Here is a 23,757-nt window from a genome sequence, read left to right as displayed (position 1 = left end):
CCCTTCTCCAGGGGATCTTCCCAACCTCGGGATCAAACCCAGGTCTCCCACACTGCAGGCAGATTTTTTACACTCTGGGCCACCAGGGAAGCCAAAAAGATAGACTAACACCTGAATGGGAACATGAACCCTGGACCATCAGATTAAATGTCTGATGTTCTACTGACTTAGCCATCCAGGCCAACTGTTGAAGTATATTAGTAAAAGCTAGCTTCTCACATATTTGTGGTTGAACAGGGAGAATTTCCATAGATTTTTCAGGTAATTGTGGATATTCTTTGATAATACACCACAGCTAGAGAAGTGGAGTCTAAAACCATATCAGTGAGATTTTGGATATTCAGTAATATTAAAATCCATCTAATCAGCTATGAATAGATGTTTTGCTCATACACAATTTTATATCTTCATGCATTGATCAGTTGGAAAATATTGGTTCACTGTGTATGTGGATCTTTCCAAATATACATTTTATTTCACAACACCAAAAATGGCATTAGTTAATATCATCAATTTCATCATAAAATTGTTGAGTATTGATAAACTGTCAAGTGCACAGTGATAGATGAGTCTAAAATTTTAATTTGTTATTGAAAACTCAGTTTTATCATTGTTAACAAATAACATCAATTATTTTTTCCTTGATTTGACAGGCTTACTTCATTGATTTTAAATAAACTGCCTGCCAGATACCCAAGTTGAATAATCAGTTTGTCTCCTTAGTCATTCTTTTAAGTAAAAATATTGCCCATGAAAAATTCAGTAGTTCAGCTTATATCTCTTTCTGAGATATAGATTATGACAGGGTCTGGCTCATTTTAACCTATCTTTTATTTTCTTAGATTTATGGGAATAATCATGTCAGTCCTGGTGTCCAGGCTGACTTTTGTTTTCACAAGTTTTTTAATAACTATTTAGCACATGGTATTGGTGAGGAGTAGGGACAAGGTCCTGTCATTATAGACAGCATTCCTTATAGCTATTAATAGCTATCTAAAACTTTTGTGGTCACTAAGTGCAGATAGGTGGATTTGTGAAGAACTCAGACATTCTTGTTTTATTAATAGTGAGTCATTGCTACTCTTAATCAGGCCAAGCACCCAAGATCACTATCTACTTCTTTTGAGATACTTCACAGTAGTCTATTATGATGTATGCCATGGACAATTCAGAGAAGGCAATGGCACCCCACTCCAGTACTCATGTCTGGAAAATCCCTTGGACAGAGGAACCTGGTAGGCTGCAGTCCATGGGGTCGCTGAGAGTTGGACACAACTGAGCGATTTCACTTTGACCTTTCACTTTCATGCATTGGAAAGGGAAATGGCAACCCACTTTGGTGTTCTTGCCTGGAGAATCCCAGGGACGGGGGAGCCTGGTGGGCTGCCGTCTATGGGATCGCACGGATTTGGACACGACTGAGGTGACTTAGCAGCAGCAGCAACATGGACAATTATCCTTTTTAAATATGTTCTTTCTGATAATAACAGTCTCTTGAAATGAATAACAGAGCACTGCTTTATCAGTACTAGTTAGTGGCAGAAAGAACATATGCTGGATTGTATTATTTAATTACAAGAGGCAATATGTCCCCTTCTCTGCTTTATTAAATGATGACTTTACTCTTACCCCAGATGATAATTATTACATAAGCGTGATACATTAAGCCCAAAGTATAACAAGCTGTATCTGATTGGTTTGGAATACATCATTTGCCTTAATATATGCTATTCTTACTAATCATTTTCTTCTCCCCAGTTTTCAGAAAAAATAGTCTATTCATGTTAGTCATTAGCCTTTCTTCTTATTGACCTTTATCTCTAATTTTGGCCTCTGGTTAACTAGTTTCAATAAACTTTCAAAGATTAGCTTCAAGAACCAAGAGGCCTGGACTGAGTCAATATGATGCCAGTTATCTGAATCAAAAGTGGAAACAGTCAGTCAGATGCTTATCCTGCAAAGTGCCAAACATCTGGTTGTATTGGAAAACATTCATTTGCAAAACATGTGAACGATTGACAACATTTTTCATTTCTAATCTGTCTGTTGAAGTATAAAGAAAACCTCAATAGGTCACTACCTAAGAGGAAAAAAAATAGCATAGTAAGGTTAATATAGTTTCTAGAAACTATAGAATGGTTTCATCAGCATGAAAATACTAAATTTCTTTTTCATTGTAACATTGAATTTTCCTTTCTAAAGAATCTAGTGTGACTGCCTTGTTGAATGTCAGAATGACATATTTGGGGGGGGGTAGTTAAAAACTATTTTGAGTAGAAACCTAGAGATATTAAATTAAATGAGGCAAGGCAACCTTTCATGGCCCTATATACTAATGTTGGCAGAAAGTAAATCTGTACCACAGATGGAAGTGGGCTCATTATATGTGCTATTTCTCAAGTTTTTTGCTGTAGTAGATGAATGAATAACTGATAAAATTAATTTATTTAGAGTTGAAAAGTGTTTCAAACACTGATTATGATATGATAAAAAGACATACTTCCTTAAAGATTAAACACTTTAGACTCTTGAGACATTTGAATAATGTATGTGTGTATGTGACAACTTTTGAAAATTTAGTATTAGCTTAGAAGGGTAAGTGGGTAAAAAGTTTGAATTTCAGTTCTGGGCAGGAAGTTTGAACTTGATATAAAAAGTAATATGATAACATAAAAGGAACATTAAATTATCAGTCGAGAGGCCTACAGTCTGATTAAAAATATTCTTTGACTTGATGTAGTCATTTTCCATCTTCAGGATATAGATTCCTCAATAATAAAATGATTATATGATCTCCAGAATCTGTTATTATACTAAAATTCAAAGCTATATTCAAAGATTTTAGTTAAGCAGTTCTAATGTCATACTATAAGTAATTAGGAAAATATGATTTATTTATGAAAATCAGATTTTATAAGTTGGGTTTTTAAGAAAACATCTCTATGTGAAGAATGACTTTTTCCCATAAATTATTAACTCAAAAAATTTATGATTGAGAATTCTACTGAAGTTTTGCATTTTATCTCAAGGTTCAAGAGAGATCTGCTTCTGTGTCTTACAACCAGGATCGTGTACATCGTGTCAAGTTCTCTTCAAGGTATGTATCTCTGATTTCTATATTCAGGTTACTCTGACTTACTATCATATGGAATATTAATGCTTATTTATTTGACACTAAGTTCTATGTAAATTCAAAATTAAAATATTAGTGACAACATAGTCATCAATGATATCACTGGCCCATGTTTAAAACCCCAAAACTGCAGCAATCCATTAACTAGATCTTTCATATTTGGACATACTGCAATCTCAGTGTTATTTAGTTTGATGATTAGCTGGCAAGATTCACAATTTAATAGAAGGAACAACAGTGAATTCTTGAAAAGCTTTCAATTAGTAATTTACAATAAAAAGATATGATATTTTAGTGTATCAGGTATACTTCAATTACATATTTTATCATGTAGTACATCATGAACATCATGTACTACATGATGAAACACACATACAATTGATAACCTCAGCAGCTAATGCCACAGAATGGGCAAACCTGAAATGACCTATAAGGAAATCAAATCTAAAACTCAATATTATATCATTATTTTATACCAATCACTGTAATTTTTAACTCTATGCTATTGATAATAATCACTAATTTTCAAAGATCATGTTTCATATTTTAGATGTTGTATGCCATGTGTTATGTTTGACTGCTAAATTTTAATATAGGTGTTCCTTGAAAATCATACCCCTCCAACTCCCAACTCATACTAGAGAGAACTTAGCCTATATTAATTCACTCAGTCATTCAGTGAATACTTACTGTATTCAAGATTCTGCACAGTATGGTCAGATGGCATAGAGCTGATAGCATTTAGTATGTATATTCATATCTTATTATTTTTTAAAACACCCATGAATTTATGTCATTTAGATTTAACTGGTAGGCAGAAATTTTGGAAAATTTTAAAGCAAAATTGGGAACTTTCCCTTACTATGCATTCATTGAATGAGTTGTCATGATCCTTCTGACAACAAAGGAGGAGAAATCAGTTTAGTTTTTGTGTATCTGTTTTGGTATCATGGGTATAATATAAAATCAGTATTACTATTAAATTGTTAAACATGGGGTATACAAAAATTCAATATTGCTTTTAGACTGGATTTGGTTGGCTTTTATCACAAAAAGGTTTTTGAATTTATGTATAGCAAATATATTTACTTTAGATATGGTTACATTTATAAAACAAATTTAACTGAACCTTGAGTCTTTTCTGAAATTCAGGGTCATAGAAAAGACTCTTGTCTGTTCCAGGCCTAAATCAGTAATCAAAGTACTTCCTATATAGAAATTTCAAAGCAATAGTAAAATTTAGTAGTGCTTGTCCAAAAAAATTTTCTAAATATTCCCTGAATTTGAATTCTGAAAACTAAAGTGTCCTATGTATCTATTTATTCATGTGTCTAATGCAGGATGACATTAAAAATCACAAATTCCAAGCATTTGAAATAAGGATGGTAATAGTAGAATATTTAAAATAACAATAACTTAGCTTTTTATCATGTTAAAATCCTCACATACACTATAAATTTATGATTATTGTTGTTTTACCGAGGTAATGATAATGTCTGAATATTAGTTTAAGGAAACTTTATAGAAATTTTTAGAAATAAACATGATATGTGAAGGAAACATATACTTGTATGGAAACAATTTTTTTTATAATTTAGAAATTATTTCTCTTTTCTAGATTATAGATTTGTGGAAATTGGAAAATATTACTTAAGCTCTACTTCTTTCAGTTTGATATATACCCATATACTTAAAACTTTGTTGGTCTTGATGTTGAGTTATACATTCCCTTTTTGAATGTTAGGACATGGCACATGCTTTTCTGTCTTTTCATTAGTGTTCCTCAGCGGTCTCTTTTGGAACAAGCTCAGAAGCCCATTGACATCAGACAAAGGAGTTCGCAAAATCCTCAAAATTGCCCAGCAGCATCAGGTGACTCAAAGCACAAAGTTTAAACAGTCAAAATGGAGTTAATGTTTAACAGTTTATTTTACAAAACTCAAGAAAGAATTTCAAGAAGGAATGAATCAATAGTGTTAGGGAGGCCAAGTAGTATGAAGACCAAGAGGTCATTAGATTTGGCAGTCAGTGATGACCTTTGAGAAGTGGAGAGTAATTTTTCTGAAGTTTCTTTTTTCAGTTGGGTAGTAGTTAAGCATGTGTCTAGGGAGGTAGAGGGTTGGAGTTCAGCTTTAATTTCTATACCATGTGTGAAAAATATGGGTAAGGAACTTGAAAGAGGCCTCTCTAACAGGCTAAAATTTATAGACAATCTTTAGAATATTGAAATATTAGATGGACTAGTTGTGGGCATGTGTTTTATTTATCAGTTTGTTATTTTACGTCTTCAAAGTAAAACATATACGGTATCTCATAAATGTTAAAAATTAATATAGTTACTCAAAAAGAAAAAAATTAATAAAATCATAGCAAATAGCTTCACAAACTGTATTTTATTTTATGACTTAATTTTGAGAGAGTTTAAATGAATTATAGATTTATGAAATAGCAGGATAAACAAAGTCAAAATTATGCCTTGGAACATAAAATCTGGCACTGTCTACTTTTAAGTAATTCAAGTAAGTTAAACATGGGGAAAATGCCTGACTGAGTCCTCAGGTCACCTGTAAAATTATAGCATATAGATTTTATTAAAATGTTAATACTTAAATGAATATATAGGTGTACTGTATGAAAATCAGATACTCGAAGACCTGAATTTTTAAAGGTCATTCTTCTTAGGAAATTCAGATAGTGATGTACTTCCTTTAAATAAGAGTGTCCCCTCGTGCAGAAATATTATCTTGCGAGAAATAAGACAAGCCTATGTGAAGAGAAACTTTAGCAATTTTTTTCCCTCAGAATCTTTCTGGTTTGACTAGGGTTAATTTGCTAATACTAAAGAAGCAACTAAAAATTGAAGATTTATTCATATTGTATATTTTGAAATAAGGAAATTCTGGACTAGGCCCCAAAGCAGTTATGAACAGTGGTGGGAGAGAGAAAGGGAGAGTATCTATGTAGATAATAGCTAAGGTTCTTTTCAGCTCTAAAATTCTATTATTTTATTGTGTGTGCTACATAGATGATTTGAAGTTCCTATGATATTACATACCTCATGATACAGGAAATCAGAAAACCTTACTACAAATTTGCCTGAAAATCTCGAACATTCACCCAAACTTCTTACTTAGCCTAATGACACACCAAAACACTTGCCAGAAAATAGTTTTCTTCAGAAAGGTAATAAACTGCAAAGGTACAACAGTGTCAGAAGGCGTGAACACAAATTGTAAGATGCGTTCAGTATAATATCCTCAAAAGATGGTAATATTTTCAAATACATGCTTTTTGGAGTTGTCGTGTCAATATTTTTTTTGGCTAAATAAATATTAAAGCTGCAAATAAAAGAGAAAGAATACTATTTATCTTCAAAATCCAAGCACCCAAAAACAATAAATAAGGACTTGAAGGTCCCCTTAGTGAAGCTTATTCTAAGTAAATTCACCCAGATCTACTGATCTTTGAACCTAAATATTCTCAACATGTTTTAACCACAGATGTTATTTACTATGCCACAAACCTTAATAATGGGAAAACCAATACAATAATGTAAAGTAATTAGCCTCCAATTAAAATAAATAAATTTAAGAAAATCGAGACTTCTAATCCGGACAGATTTGCATTTTAAATGGAAATATTTACACTATAAAATTGAACGGTGTGTTGTGATACAGCTAGCAAAATGTGGCTGTTAAAATTAAAACTAAAATGAAAATGAAGTTAACTTTAAAATTCAACCCCCCAGATACACTGGCCATATTTCAAATGCTCAAAAGCTATGTGTTCAGTTCAGTTCAGTTCAGTCGCTCATTCATGTCCGACTCTCCGCAAACCCATGAATCACAGCACGCCAGGCCTCCCTGTCCATCACCAACTCCCGGAGTACACTCAAACTCATGTCCACAGAGTCGGTGATGCCATCCAGCCATCTCATTCTCTGTCGTCCCCTTCTCCTCCCGCCCCCAAACTTTCTCAGCATCAGAGTCTTTTCCAGCGAGTCAACTCGTCACATGAGGTGGCCAAAGTATTGGAGTTTCAGCTTTAGCATCAGTCCTTCCAATGAACACCCAGGATTGATCTCCTTTAGAATGGACTGGTGGATCTCCTTGCAGTCTAAGGGACTCTCAAGAGTCTTCTCCAGCACCACAGTTCAAAAGCATCAATTCTTCGGCGATCAGCTTTCTTCACAGTCAAACTCTCACATCCATACATGACCATGGGAAAAACCATAGCCTTGACTAGACGGACCTTTGTTGGCAAAGTAACGTCTCTGCTTTTTAATATACTATCAAGGTTGGTCATAACTTTCCTTCCAAGGAGTAAGCGTCTTTTAATTTCCTGGCTGCAATCAGCATCTGCAGTGATTTTGGAGCCCCAAAAAATAAAGTCTGACACTGTTCCATTGTTTTTGCATCTATTTCCCAAGAAATGATGGGACCAGATGCCATGATCTTTGTTTTCTGAATGTTGAGCTTCAAGCCAACCTTTTCACTCTCCTCTTTCACTTTCATCAAGAGGCTTTTTAGTTCCTCTTCACTTTCTGCCATAAGGGTAGTGTCATCTGCATATCTGAGATTATTGATATTTCTCCCGGCAATCTTGATTCCAGCTTGTGCATCTTCCACCCCAGCGTTCCTCATGATGTACTCTGCATATAAGTTAAATAAGCAAGGTGACAATATACAACCTTGACGTACTCCTTTTCCTATTTGGAACCAGTCTGTTGTTCCATGTCCAGTTCTGACTGTTGCTTCCTGACCTGCATACAGGTTTCTCAAGAGGCAGGTCAGGTGGTCTGGTATTCCCATCTCTTGAAGAATGTTCCACAGTTTATTGTGATCCACACAGTCAAAGGCTTTGGCATAGTCAATGAAGCAGAAATAGATGTTTTTCTGGAACTCTCTTGCTTTCTCCATGATCCAGTGGATGTTGGCAATTTGATCTCTGGTGCCTCTGCCTTTTCTAAAACCTGCTTGAACATCTGGGAGTTCACGGTTCACATATTGCTGAAGCCTGGCTTGGAGAATTTTGAGCATGACTTTACTAGTGTGTGAGATGAGTGCAATTGTGCGGTAGTTTGAGCATTCTTTGGCATTGCCTTTCTTTGGGATTGGAATGAAGACTGACCTTTTCCAGTCCTGTGGCCAGTGCTGAGTTTTCCAAATTTGCTGGCATATTGAGTGCAGCACTTTCACAGCATCATCTTTCAAGATTTGAAACAGCTCAACTGGAATTCCATCACCTCCACTAGCTTTCTTCATAGTGATGCTTTCTAAGGCCCACTTGACTTCACATTCCAAGATGTCTGGCTCTAGGTCAGTGATCACATTATCGTGACTATCTTGGTCGTGAAGATCTTTTTTGTACAGTTCTTCTGTGTATTCTTGCCACCTCTTCTTAATATCTTCTGCTTCTGTTAGGTCCATACCATTTCTGTCCTTTATCGAGCCCATCTTTGCATGAAATGTTCCCTTGGAATCTCTAATTTTCTTGAAGAGATCTCTTGTTTTTCCCATTCTGTTGTTTCCTCTATTTCTTTGCATTGATCGCTGAGGAAGGCTTTCCTATCTCTCCTTGCTATTCTTTGGAACTCTGCATTCAGATGCTTATATCTTTCCTTTTCTCCTTTGCTTTTCGCTTCTCTTCTTTTCACAGCTGTTTGTAAGGCCTCCTCAGACAGCCATTTTGCTTTTATGCATTTCTTTTCCATGGGGATGGTTTTGGTCCCTGTCTCCTGTACAATGTCACGAACCTCCGTCCAGAGTTCATCAGGCACTCTACCTATCAGATCTAGTCCCTTAAATCTATTTCTCACTTCCACTGTATAATCACAAGGGATTTGATTTAGGTCATATCTGAATGGTCTAGTGGTTTTCCCTACTTTCTTCAATTTCAGTCTGAATTTGGCAATAAGGAGTTCATGATCTGAGCCACAGTCAGCTCCTGGTCTTGTTTTTGCTAACTGTATATAGCTTCTCCATCTTTGGTTGCAAAGAATATAATCAATCTGATTTCGGTGTTGACCATCTGGTGATGTCCATGTGTAGAGTCTTCTCTTGTGTTGTTGGAAGAGGGTGTTTGCTAAAACTATGTGTGGATAGTGGCTAATGTATTGGACAGTTTAGATACTGAACATTTCTGTTACTGCAGAAAGTTGTATTGCAGAGTGCCTCTATAGGAAGGCTCACAGCTTTATAAAAAGGGCTAAGATTTGTCACTTTTCAGTTGTTCATGTCTCAACTGTATTGCAGTGCTTGAGGATATATCATTGAGTGGAAATTGGGGGATTAAGATTGAAGAGTCAACTTTCTTGAAAATTTTGTTTAAACTATCATTTTCTATACACTGTTGGGCTCTTTTTCTGCTTGTTATTAGGGGAGGCCATAAATACCGCCCAGCCCTTACTGTTCTTGATGCGTTCTCTTTTTCTCATGAAACTATCTGCATATTAGTCTTACTATGTACCTTTTTACACAAAAATATTCAGCAAGTATATATTTAATATTAAAAGCAAAAAAAGCCATGTAGGTCTAACAGAACAAACTTTGAGTCTCTCTCTACCTATGAAAACAGAACATAGAATCTTGGCCCCATAAGAATTTTCAAGTGATCTCTCCTGAATGGAAAGAGGCTACAAGAAAAATACCAAGAGATTGAAATGGTTCACTATAAAAATGAAGATAATGGCTGTGATTACCACTGATACTAATGCCTTTTTGGCATTCTACAGAATCTTCTTCTGAGGAAGCAAGTCCTGTGACCAGGAGGAGGTCCCAGTCATCACCACCTTATTCTACCATTGATCAGAGTTTGCTGGTTGATATTCATGTAGGTTTCCATCTTAACTCTTAACATATTTATATTTGTTCTCTTTAATCTTCAATTTCTTTTGACTTACATATTTTCATCTTCATTTGAGGGTAAGGTTAAAGGGTTCAGTTTTAGAATTGATCTTTCAGATATAGATTTCTATTATTATGTCAGCATGCAGAATATGAAATCTAGAAATGACATTTGAGATGTAAAAGCATTTAATTGATCATAAAATATTTTATTTTCACATTCTAGTATCAGAATATATTTGAGAGAGGAGAGATAAAAAGCTGCTTGTAGAAGCATTAGCTCAAATTAAGAAGTACAGTTTAAATGCTCATTTTTTGGTCTAATATAATTTCTTAGAAGATGAGGTAATACATAAAGATTAAAAAAATAGTGAACAATGAAATGCCTTCTAATTTCATAAATAAAAAGACCTTCTAATTATTTTATGCTTTAATGCTTTCAGATCATTCTGTTTTACTTTTGTAATTACCTCTACCCTACTATACATACACCCCTTTCAGATTGCTCAGAGATTGCTTATAGGACATTGTGTGTGTGTGTGTGTGTGTGTTAGTTGCTCAGCTGTGTCCAACTTCTTGTGACCACATGGACTGTAGTCCATAGGATTTTACAGGCAAGAATATTGGAGTGGGTTGCCATTTCCTTCTCTAGGGGATTTTCCCAACCCAGGGATTGAACCTGGGTCTTCTTCACTGCAGGTAGAGTTTTTTTTTAAGGTGGATGTATGTGATTCTGGGAGGGATTGGGTGCAGGAGGAGAAGGGGATGACAGAGGATGAAATGGCTAGATGGCATCACCGACTCGATGGATGTGAGTTTGTGTAAACTCTGGGCGTTGGTGATAGACAGGGTGGCCTGCTGTGCTGCGATTCATGGAGTCACAAAGAGTCGGACATGACTGAGCAACTGAACTGGTGTTGGTTTCCTTCTTAGAAGTGTTTGCGTTACTTTAAGATAATCTCTGTTGTATAAAACGAGAGTGAGGAAATTAACACATCAATTTTAAGAGCTATGTGTTAATCCCAATATCAAAGGATAAAACAAAAGGAAAATAGTGACACTCTTCTGTAGAGTGTCAAATAATCTGTCTTCTTCTCCAACACCAAAACACTCTACTCCAAAACAAAACTAGAATGTCTAGTTCTCAGCAGATAAGTAGAGCTAATTAAAAACAAAGTGAGTAAATTTTGCCCTGTGTGGTCTAGAAAGGCCATTAAGGATCACAGCCTGAGGTTTGGGTTTTGGCACCGCATCCTTACAAAAATGTTGGCTCTACCTAATGAGTGAACATCTTCATTTCAGTTGAAAATATATTTTAAAATATTGTCAGCTTGGAAGCTTTCCAATCTAGAAGAAAATGAAAGGCTACTAGAGACTACATTAACCTTTCTTGTGCACACAGGTTCCAGATGGATTTAAAGTAGGAAAAATATCACCCCCCGTTTACTTGACAAATGAATGGGTAGGCTATAATGCACTATCTGAAATCTTCCGGAATGACTGGTTAACTCCTGCACCTGTTGTTCAGCCACCTGAAGAGGATGGTGATTATGTTGAACTCTATGATGCTGGTGCTGATACTGATGGTGATGGTGATGATGATTCTAATGATGCTTATGAAGATAGTTATGACCATGACAATGGCAGTGATGAGTTGGATGACCAGGTTGATCAGGCTAATGATGTTGGTGAAGACCATGATGATGATGACAATGATGAGGTTATTGATGACAAAGGCAATAATCCTGATGATGCTCCTAGCTGGCCAAGGTTGGTTTAATTGGATTTCTTGCATTGTCCATGTTTTATAATTTCAGAACAATTTATATCTTTGATTTACCTTTAAAATTTATCACCAAGAAGGTGAATGAATTACATTTGCATATTGGTAAATGGTTGATTTTCAATAATAGATTTTTAAATTATTTTATTAAAAATTGTTTTAATGCAAAACACTTAATTTTGCATTTCTTATAATATTATATTAGCATTCAACTCTTTATTAGGTTCTTTATAACTGGGATTGTCCGGGTGTTTCTCTTAAAATTAATGCTACTGAATCATTCTGCCCTGTAAAATACAATGAGTGTGATAAATGGGGTGACAAATTAAGTAGTGTGCTTCTTAATAATTGTAAGTTGAAGCCCTGATGTTTAGGGCTTTAGAGAACAAAATCTCTAAATTTGCTGAGAAAAATGAAGTGCAAATATGATACTCACTCGATAGTTTTAAGCTCCAACTTACTGACATCCTTGAGACTCTGAAAACTGCTGTAACTAAATTCAATGCTCGTTCAGTTTTATCTTCTTATAGAGTAGCTACTCAAAGTGATAATATTTAGTGAAGTATTGTTTTTGGCATACCACAAGTTCTTTGCTATATATATAGTTACTTGGTCTTGCTTTATACACAACCAGTGTGTTCTTATTTTATATTTGCTTATGGTTTGTATTTAAGCTGCTCTTAAAGATGATTCATTAACATAGTATATTTTTGTATTTTTAAAAAAATAACAGTGGGAAAATTGTTTGCTTTGTAATATTGAAATTCATATTTTGTTTTGTTAATTTTCAACTGTTACTGGGGCTTTTTATGACAGAACAGACTACAGATTATTCAACATTTTTTCTTTTTTTACCAACTAAGGAAACTACCAGGAATTCTGATCTCAAATTCATTTGCTTTTAGAATTGTCATAGTTACTTATTTATGTTGTTTCTTATGCAAAAGATTATTGAGACATTTTGCTAAGCTTGGTGGTCCTAGCAAGTAATTAAGTGACTGTACTAGCTAAATGAGATCTATATTACTGAACTTCCTGATAGTAGTAGAAAAATCAATGAAAATCTGTTGCAGAATGGATGATACACATGTTAGAAGATCAAGGCATGTGTTTAACATAAATTAAATATAAGAAATATTCAGATATGTTGTGGTTGAGCCAAAAATATGGGCTTGATCATTCATGTGGCTGTGAAGGTGCTAATGTATGAAATAGTCTATGATTTAAGGAAAAAAAAACATATTATTGCTGCTAACCTAATACATGTTCCTAATACGTCCTTTTCCATCTGTCATGCAAATGTAGCCAGGGAGTTGATGGTGACTATGATGTTAATTCAATATTAAGATTGACAGGACATAGGGACATTTTTCATATCTATATCAGACCAGTAGTGTTCACATAGAGCAAAAACATGCCTGGAGATGATACATATGTTAGTCAACCTAATTTTGTTTCATTTGTTGACATTTATTTTTGTTGGGTGACTTTCTATCATTAATTGAATCTTGTTATCAGGCCAAGCTGTGGTAGAGGCAGAAGCTACAAGCAAGATGGTAAAGATGGAAGTGATAGAGGAGAAGGATCTTTCAGCAGCTATGGAAGTCAGAGAGTTAATAAAAGCCATGGAGGAAGTGCAGCCTGTGGGGACAGTGCAGCCATTGGAGACCATGAAGAACAAAGAGTGAATGTAGGCAGTGGAAGAAGAGGCAAGGAGAGTAATGGAAATGAGGGAGTCAGTGGAACCAATGAAGAAAGTGAAGCCCAAGAAGAGAATGGAGGAGAAAATTGCTCAGAGACAGATGATCCAATATTGGAGAGACCAGCATTCCAGGAATTTGAACATCAACTGGAGGTAATACACCATTTGAAAAGGAGAATGAATTCATCTCCTTGTAAATGCATTTCTTCATGTGATATGTCATATTTCCAGCCATTAGAAATATACTTTAAACTTCTATTCCAAAGTCTTAAACATTTTAAATTATATCTGTAGATACATCTTTATTTCTTCTAATTTGGATGCTTCCTATTTTCTTCCAAGAACAAAAATATCTTCTTTGTCCACCTTTATTACTCAGATCATATGCTTGGGATCAGTTCAATTCAGACACTCAGTCATGTCCAACTCTTTGCGACCCCATGGACTGCAGCGCACAGGGCTTCCCTGTCTATTACCAACTCTTGGAGCTTACTCAAACTCACATCCATCAAGTCGGTGATAGCACGCAACCTTCTCATCCTCTGTTGTCCCCTCCTCCTCTTGCCTTCAATCTTTCCCAGCATCAGAATCTTTTCAAATGAGTCAGTTCTTCACATTAGGTGGCCAAAGTATTGGAGTTTCAGCTTCAACATCAGTCCTTCCAATCAATATTCAGGACTGATTCCTTTAGGGTTGACTGGTTTGATCTCCTTGCAGTCCAAGGGACTCTCAAGAGTCTTCTCCAACACCACAATTCAAAAGCATCAATTCTTCAGCATTCAGCTTTCTTTATGATCCAACTCTCACATCCATACATGACTACTGGAAAAACCATAGCTTTGACTAGATGGACTTTTGTCGGCAAAGTAATGTCTCTGCTTTTCAATATGCTGTCTAGATTGCTCATAGTTTTTCTTCCAAGGAGCAAGCATCTTTTAATTTCATTGCTGCAGTCACCATCTGCAGTGATTTTGGAGCCCAAGAAAATGGTGTGTCACTGTTTCCATTATTTCCCCATCTATTTGCCGTGAAGTGATGGGACCAGATATCATGATCTTAATGTTTTGAATGTTGAGTTTTAAGCCAGATTTTTCACTCCCTTCCTTCACTTTCATCAAGAGGAAATGGCAAATGGAAGAAGGAAATGGAGAAGGAAAAATGGAGAACTCCATGAACAGTATGCTTGGGATAGTGTCTCTTAATACATACATTTTTTCTGGGAGATTTTTATTGTGATAGAATACACGTAACAGAAAGTTTCAGATTTTAACTATTTTTAAGTGTACAGTTCAATGGAGTTAAGTACATTCACAATGTTGTACAACCATTAATACTATTAATTTCTGGAGATTTTTTTATCACCTCAAACAATTAACTCCCCATTATCCTCCCAAGTTCCCAATAACCTCCATTCTACTTTTGTATAGGTACCTTATATGAGCAGAATCATAAAATATTTGTCTTTTTCTGTCTGTCTCAGCATAATATTTTCAAAGTTCATCCATTTAGCATCATATATCAGAATTTCCTTCCTTTTTAAGTCTTAATAAATAGTATGAATATATCACATTTTGTTTATCCATTTATCTTTTGATAGACACTTGAGTCATTTTCATTGTTGGCTGCTGTGAACATTGCGGTACATGTATCTGTTGTTGGAGCTGCAATTTTTAGTTCTTTGATCTGTATACCTAGAAATGGAATTATTAGCTTGTATTTTAACTTTTTGAGGAACTGTTAACACAGACAATTTAAACAAAAGTAATGTACTGTGTTTAGACAATGATTTTGACATTCGAAAAACATTTACTGACTTTCCAGATAAGTTGAAAAATACTCAAGTAGCTTCACAGATGGTAGATAAATAGGAATTATTACAGAGAAGATTTCTTGACACATGTGCTATTTGAAATAGTTCTTGACAAATGTGGAGTATTGGATATCTGAAAATAGAGCTGAGATTCCAGACAGAAGAATTATCATGCCAATTTACTTCCCAATCCTGTTGTCCTATAATACAAACTAACTTAGAAGATGCCTTGCTCTTTCATGAACTAATAACCCTATGCCAGCAATTTTCTCTGTCTCTGTGGCTTCCCCTTACCTCTTCTCTGCTTTTGAACGAGTCATCCTTCATGACCCAACTCATACTACGTTTAATCCATCCTTGACAACTGTTCTTCACCTACTCATCCAGTCCCAGGGTACAACCTCAGGCTAGGTTTATGGTAGGTATACAATAATTATGGTAAGAAATCAAGGAAGAATCAACAAAATTAGAAGTGAAAATGGAGAAATCACAACAGACAACACAGAAATACAAAGGATAATAAGAGACTGCTATCAGCAACTATATGACAATAAAATGGACAACTTGGAAGAAGTGGACGAATTCTTAGAAAAGTATAACCTTCCAAAACTGAACCAGGAAAAATAAAAAATCTTAACAAACCCATCACAAGCATGGAAATCGAAATTATAATCAAAAATCTTCCAGCAAACAAAAGCCCAGGACCATATGGCTTCACAGCTGAATTCTACCAAAACTTTAGAGAAGAGCTAACACCTATCACTGCAGATGCTGATTGCAGCCATGAAATTAAAAGATGCTTACTCCTTGGAAAGAAAATTATGACCAACCTAGACAACATATTAAAAAGCAGAGACATTACTTTGCCAACCAAGGTCCGTCTAGTCAAGGCTATGGTTTTTCCCGTGGTCATGTATGGATGTGAGAGTTGGACTGCGAAGAAAGTTAATCGCCGAAGAATTGATGCTTTTGAACTGTGGTGCTGGAGAAGACTCTTGAGAGTCCCTTGGACTGCAAGGAGATCCAACCAGTCCATTCTAAAGGAGATCAATCCTGGGTGTTCATTGGAAGGACTGATGCTGAAGCTGAAACTGCAGTACTTTGGCCACCTCATGTGATGAGTTGACTCACTGGAAAAGACTCTGATGCTGGGAAAGGTTGGGGGTGGGAGGAGAAGGGGACGACAGAGAATGAGATGGCTGGATGGCATCACCAACTCGATGGACATGAGTTTGAGTGAAATCCAGGAGTTGGTGATGGACAGGGAGGCCTGGCGTGCTGTGATTCATGGGGTCGCAGAGAGTCGGACACGACTGAGCGACTGAACTAAACTGAACACCTATCCTACTCAAACTCTTCCAGAAAATTGCAGAGGAAGGTAAACTACCAAACTTATTCTATGAGGCCACCATCACCCTAATACCAAAACCAGACAAAGATGCCAAAAAAGGGAAACTACAGGCCAATATCACTGAAGAACAGAGATGCAAAAATCCTCAAAAAATTCTAGCAGACAGAATCCAACAACATATTAAAAAAATCATGCATCATGACCAAGTGGGCTTTATTCCAGGGATGCAAGGATTTTTCAATATTCTCAAATAAATCAATGTGAAACACCATATTAACAAATTGAAAGATAAAAGCCATATGATTATCTCTAGATGCAGAGAAAGCCTTTGACAAAATTCAACATCCATTTATGATTAAAAACCCTCCAGAAGGCGGGAATAGAAGGAACATTCCTCAACATAATAAAAACTATATATGAGAAACCCACAGCAAACATTATCCTCATTGGTGAAAAACTGAAAGCATTTCCCCCAAAGTCTGGAACAAAACAAGGGTGCCCACTCTCACCACTACTATTGAACATAGTTTTGGAAGTTTTAGCCACAGCAATCAGAGAAGAAAAAGAAATAAAAGGAATCCAGATTAGAAAAGAAGTAAAACTCTCACTGTTTGCAGATGATGTGATCTTCTACATAGAAAACCTTACAGACTCCACCAGAAAACTACTAGAGCTAATCAATGAATAGAGTAATGTTGCAGGATATAAATTAACACACCAGAAATCCCTTGCATTCCTATACACTAACAATGAGAAAACAGAAAGAGAAATTAAAGAATCAATTCCATTCACCATTGAAACGAAAAGAATAAAATACTTAGGAATAAATCTACCTAAAGACGGAAAAGACATATATATAGAAAACTATAAAACAGTGATGAAAGAAATCAAAGATGACACAAATAGATGGAGAAATATACCATGTTCATGGATTGGAAGAATCAATATAGTGAAAATGAGTATACTACCCAAAGCAATCTATAGATTCAATGCAATCCCTATCAAACTACCAATGGTATTTTTCAGAGAACAAGAACAAATAATTTCACACTTTGTATGGAAATACAAAAAGCCTTGAATAGCCAAAGCAATCTTGAGAAAGAAGAATGGAACTGGAGGACTCAACATGCCGGACTTCAGACTATACTACAAAACTACAGTCATCAAGACAGTATGGTACTGGCACAAAGACAGAAACATAGATCAATGGAACAAAATAGAAAGCCCAGAGATAAATGCACACACGTATGGACACCTTATCTTTGACAAAGGAGGCAAGAATATACCATGGAGAAAAGAGAATCTCTTTAACAAGTGGTGCTGGGAAAACTGGTCAACCACCTGTAAAAGAAAAAAACTAGAACACTTTCTAACAGCATACACAAAAATAAACTCAAAATGGATTAACGATCTAAATGTAAGACCAGAAACTATAAAACTCCTAGAGGAAAACATAGGCAAAATACTCTCTGACATAAATCACAGCAGGATCCTCTATGACCCACCTCCCAGAGTAATGGAAATAAAAGCAAAAATAAACAAATGGGACCTAATTAAACTTAAAAGCTTTTGCACAAGGAAGGAAATTATAACCAAGATAAAAAGGCAGCCTTCAGAATGGGAGAAAATAATAGGAAATGAAGCAACTGACAAAGAATTAATCTCCAAAATATACAAACAGCTCATGTAGCTCAATACCAGAAAAATGAATAACCCAATCCAAAAGTGGGCCAAATAACTAAACAGACATTTCTCCAAAGAAGACATACAGATGGCTAACAAACACATGAAAAGATGCTCAACATCACTCATTATCAGAGAAATGCAAATCAAAACTACAATGAGGTACCATCTCACACCGGTCAGAATGGCTGCTATCAAAAGTCTATAAATAATAAATGCTGGGGAGGGTACAGAGAAAAGGGAACCCTCTTACACTGTTGGTGGGAATGCAAACTAGTATAGTCACTATGGAGAACAGTGTAGAGATTCCTTAAAAAACTGGAAATAGAACTACCATACGACCCAGTAATCCCATTGCTGGGCATACACACTGAGGAAACTAGAATTGAAAGCGACACGTGTACCCCAATGTTCATCCCAGCACTGTTTACAATAGCTTAGACATGGAAGCAACCTAGATGTCCATTGGCAGACGAATGGATAAGAAATATGTGGTACATATACACAATGGAATTTTATTCAGCTATTAAAAAAAGTGCATTTGAATCCGTTCTAATGAGGTGAATGAAACCAGAGCCTATTATACAGAGTGAAGTGAGTCAAAGAAAAACACCAATACAGTATACTAATGCATATATATGCAATTTAGAAAGATGGTAATGATGACCCTATATGTGAGACAGCAAAAGAGACACAGATATGAAGAACAGACTTTTGGACTCTGTGGGTTAAGCCAAGGGTGGGATGATTTGAGAGAATAGCATTGAAACATGTATATTACCATATGTGGAATAGATCACCAGTCCAAGTTTGATGCATGAAACAGGGCACCCAAAGGCTGTGCACTGAGACAACTCTGAGGGATGGGATGGGGAGGGAGATGGGAGGGGTTTCAGCATTGGGGACATATATACACCCATGGCTGATTCATGTCAATGTATGGCAAAAACCACCATGATATTGTAAAGTAATTAGAATAAATAAATTAAAATAAATTAATTTTTTAAAAAAATCAAGGAAGGAAGGAAGCAAAATAAGCAAAAAAACAAGGAAGGAAGAAACTCCCTAGATGGTTTCCAATGGGAAAGCAATATCAGTAGAAAGGAATCTGTCTGCCTGCCTGTCTGTCTGTCAGTCTATTCTACTTGTCTTTGTATCCACCCATCTGTTTATCCATCCTGCTACTGCTAAGTCACTTCAGTTGTGTCCGACTCTGTGTGACCCTATAGACGGAAGCCCACCAGGCTCCCCCGTCCCTGGGATTCTCCAGGCAAGAACACTGGAGTGGGTTGCCATTTCCTTCTCCTTATCCATCCTAGTAGGTAACTATTATCTACCTACCTATCTACCTACCTAACTGCCTACCTACTTATCTTAATTAAAGACATTAAAACAAGATGCCCCAGCATGGTTTTCATAGCACCCCTGGGTATCTCCAGTTATCTTAAGAAATGTTTTAAACATTTGCATAGAAAATGAATCTTCCTTTCATTTTCATTTTAAAAAGACATGTTGCCATATAACACTTTTATGGTAGGAAAGGTCATAAAAACAAGTTTTTGATAGGACAGGATAACTGTGTCAATGCCAAGAATCACTGTTTAGATATAAAAGAAATGCTTATTGACTAACAGACTTACCAAAAAGAATATGTATGTTTTTCCACCGGATATGACATCCCACATAAATTCTGTCACATTTTGTGACTTTATCTTTGAATTTCTTGTCTGTAACTTAATAGAATCTAACTAGATCTTCACTGAAGCATTTTCACACTCTTGAAATTGTGTTGGTTGATTTTCTATCATTATCTTTGTTCTTTGACAAAATGAAATTGAATCCAGCACAATAGTACTTTTTTATTTTTTCATGCAGCTATTTGACATAACGTAACTGAAAGCATAAGCTTTGGAATCAGACCGACTTTGGCTTAAAACTTTAATCACCCTAATTATTTATATGACCTTGAATAGATTGTTTAACTTCAATAAGCTTTAGTTTCCTTATAAGTAAAAGGGAGATAATCAAACTTACTTTTGGTATTGTTGCAAGGATTCACAACAATCTGTAAATAAGATGCCTAACAGGGTATCTGTTGTATAGTAAAAATTTCACAAATTTTAAGTCCCCAAATTATATAGCTGAGGATTTCATGCTCCATGAATTTCTGTTCTGACATTAGTTGCCTCAATATAAGTTAGTTCTTTCTTTTCTGCTAACATTATTGAGTTCTACTGGTAAATGTGGGTTTTATAAGGATCAAGAATTACAGATGTTACAAAATTTGCATTCCCTCTTTTAAGTAACCCCTAGGCATCTTACATTTCTCTCACTGTTAATTTCCTAATAAAGTCAAAATCAATTTTTGATCATCTTTTAGGAGTCAGGCGGTAGAAGTGAGGCCTCAAATGCCATTGCCCCAGGTGCTGCACCCGCAGTACCTGGTGCTGAGAATGACACTGTGGACATATCAGAAGTATCAACAGAATCAGGTTTCTCTGCCAGCCACTCATCTCCCTCCAATGATTCTGAAAGGACTGCAAATGCTGACTTTGCCAGTGCCATCTGTAAGTGTATTTAATATAATCTTCAAATGCTGCAGTCTGTTCCATATTAAATACAGACCACTGGTTCATTTTTGACCACTGGTTCATTATCAGAAAAGAATCAAGTAATTCTGATACTCAGTTGACATAAATTCAGATGGATTTTTAAAAAATCTACTCTTCACTAAATATAGCACCTAAATTCGAACTATAATTGAGAAATAGGCTCCCTCATCTGGATTTTATTTGATATCTAATCACAGTAACTTGAAATGCATTGTATACATAAATATATTCTGTCTTGATTTGTGTCATCTGATGATTATGAATTATAGAAATGATAGCTCCATAAAAAATAAAATACAATAAAGTAAAAGGAATTTTTCTAAGCTGTGTCTCATTTGTAAAAACACTGAAGTGCGTATGGTGTACACACTAGTAAGTTCTCTCAATATCTTCTCTTCACAGTATATGCTGGATTAGTGGAAGTACCTGAGAAATCATCTAAGCAACCCTCTGATGTTAACGTTAACCCATTATATGTTTCTTATGAATGTAAAAAACCACTAATCCACATGTATGAAAAGGAATTCACTTCTGAGATCTGCTGTGGTTCTTTATGGGGTAAGTTTGATTTCTTAAAACTGAATTGTTGTATTTTAAAGAGTACATTTTTATCTATATAAAAACTAATGTAAAAGCACAGATATAAAATATGTATTTGCTATTGACAAACTATTTTCAGGGCTCCCCTGGTGACTCAGATGGTAAAGAATCCACCTGCCATGTGGGAGACCTGAGTTTGATCCCTGGGTTGGAAAGATCCCCTGGAGAAGGGAATGCCAACCCACTACAGTATTCTTGCCTGGATAATCCCCATGGACAGAGGAGCCTAGTGGGCTACAGTTCATGGGGTTGCAAAGAGTCGGACATGACTGAGTGACTAAGTACAACTGTTTTCAATTATGCATACATGCTAAGTCACTTCAATCCTATCTGACTCTGTGCGATGCTGTGGACCATAGCCCACCAGGCTTCTCTGTCCAAGTGATTATCCTGGCAAGAATACTAGAGTGGGTTGCCATGCCCTCCTCATTTCCAAGTATGTGTGTGTGTGTGTGTGTGTGTGTGTGTGTGTGTGTGTGCACTTGTATATGTTATTAAACATACATATACACATGTATCTACACACAGAGAGAGTAGTTAACTTGCTTATTTATTTTCACTCAATGCAGTTTGATGTTTGAATTACTCCCTCTCCTGTTCATTCTGTTTTTCTTTATAACCTGAATTAACTTTGCTAAAATATAAAATTGGACTAGGTTATAATTATTTGAAAATTCAAGCTTAGTATTTTTAATTTGTGATAGAATGCAGTGTGTAATACCTAATAAGATTATTGCAAGAAATTTCTTCAAGTTCTTGTTTTTAAAATATCTTGAGGATTTGTAGACAAAATTCTTTGTATAATATCTTAACTTTGATAGACTTCTTCAATCCTTTATTCCAGAAGAATTTTAACCACTTGGTAATTCTGAGACTTTTTTTTTTTTTTTTACCTCAAGCCAGTCTGAATCATAAATGAAATAGAATAAATGAATGCTTGAAAAATCCAAAATAAATGCCAACCTACAACCTGAAGTTTCACAGAATTTGCTTAATGTATGATTGAACAGGGAACAGAATTTTAAATTAAAAATAGCGCACTGTAGCAAATATTATAGTTTTGGGGGAAAAAAAGCCATCCTCAAAGTTCTACTAATGTAATTTGTCAAATAACAAGAAAGCAAAGTTTACTTCATTATCATTTCAGTCAGGCAACTACCCAGAGATGAGCTTAATGTCTAGTAACCCATTTTTATAACTTGTGGTTTTATATTTTAAAATATAAAAGATTGTAGTATGTGTCATCATGGTAGAACAAGATGCCCCAAATGGTTGCTGCCAGTGTCTCAATCCCCAGGGGTGTCCCAGCTGCTTCGTGCCTTTCAAGGCTTAGCAAGTGGGTCTGACCCAGGCACCTTTCAAACCACTGTCTGCCTTGAAACTTGAAGCATATGAGATTTTGTGCATGCCCTGTAAGAATGGAATTTCTTTTACTTATGGTCCTTCAGCTCTCCTGAAAACAAGCCCCACTTGAGTTTCAAAACCGAGAATAAAGGCAGGTGGGAGGGGGTTTCAGGAGGGGGAACTCATGTACACCCGGGGCGGATTCATGTCAATGTATGGCAAAACCAACCAATATAATATTGTAAAATAATTAGCCTTCAATAAAAAAAAAAGAAAAAAAAAACCCAATTGTTCTAGGAGCTCATCTTCCCAGTGTCAGACCCCCAAGCTGGGGAACTCAATGTGTATCTTGGATGCCAAACTCCTTGGGAAGAACTTTATGAGTCATCAGCTCTTGAATATGGGTCTTTACTAAACTGCATCTGTTATTCCTTCCAATCTTGTTCTGGCTCCTTCTTTATGTCTTTAGTTGCAGAAAATCTTTCTGCTAGCCTTTAGGTCATTCTCATAGACAGTTGCTCTATAAATAGTTGTAATTTTTGTGTGCCCATGGAAAGAGGTGTGTTTAGGGTCTTTCTACTCCACTGTCTTGATCCTGACCCCCATTTGAAGTGCATTCTAAATTTAGTTGAATCTGTTATTTTAGTCTTTTCATTCAGTCTTTAAACAGTTTTATATTTTAATGAATCGAGCCAGCACACAAATAACAGAGTATAGGAATGTAAATACATGAAATAGGAACTAATTTTATAGACATTCAGCAGTATAAGTTTTTTAATATATGCATGAACACAGAATCATTCAATTTTAAAATAATTTGCATATAATTATTTAAAAGTATTAAACCCCTGTTATTGTTAGGAATGAGAAACCAACAAGAGGGAAGGGATATAT

The 23,757-nt window shown here is 35.6% G+C and overlaps 1 protein-coding gene across 2 annotated transcripts in view; it reads left to right on the top strand.

Annotated features, from left to right (window-relative positions):
• The window catches only part of NRK (Nik related kinase), a 133,200-nt gene that overhangs the window by 90,494 nt on the left and 18,949 nt on the right, over positions 1-23,757 (top strand). For both annotated transcript variants that reach the window (XM_055393477.2, XM_088833829.1), the window contains exons 15-21: positions 3,030-3,097; positions 4,911-5,005; positions 9,867-9,964; positions 11,381-11,748; positions 13,280-13,616; positions 20,688-20,874; positions 21,322-21,477. In XM_055393477.2, the coding sequence (XP_055249452.2) occupies positions 3,030-3,097; positions 4,911-5,005; positions 9,867-9,964; positions 11,381-11,748; positions 13,280-13,616; positions 20,688-20,874; positions 21,322-21,477 (1,309 nt within the window). The remainder of the gene's footprint in view (positions 1-3,029; positions 3,098-4,910; positions 5,006-9,866; positions 9,965-11,380; positions 11,749-13,279; positions 13,617-20,687; positions 20,875-21,321; positions 21,478-23,757) is intronic.

The sequence above is a fragment of the Moschus berezovskii genome, chromosome X (assembly GCF_049115385.1).
Source record: "Moschus berezovskii isolate FMDL1 chromosome X, NW_MosBer_1.0, whole genome shotgun sequence".
Lineage (NCBI taxonomy): Eukaryota > Metazoa > Chordata > Mammalia > Artiodactyla > Moschidae > Moschus > Moschus berezovskii.
The sequence above is the reverse complement of the archived record's forward strand: the minus strand, read 5'-3'. Positions and strand labels throughout refer to the sequence as shown.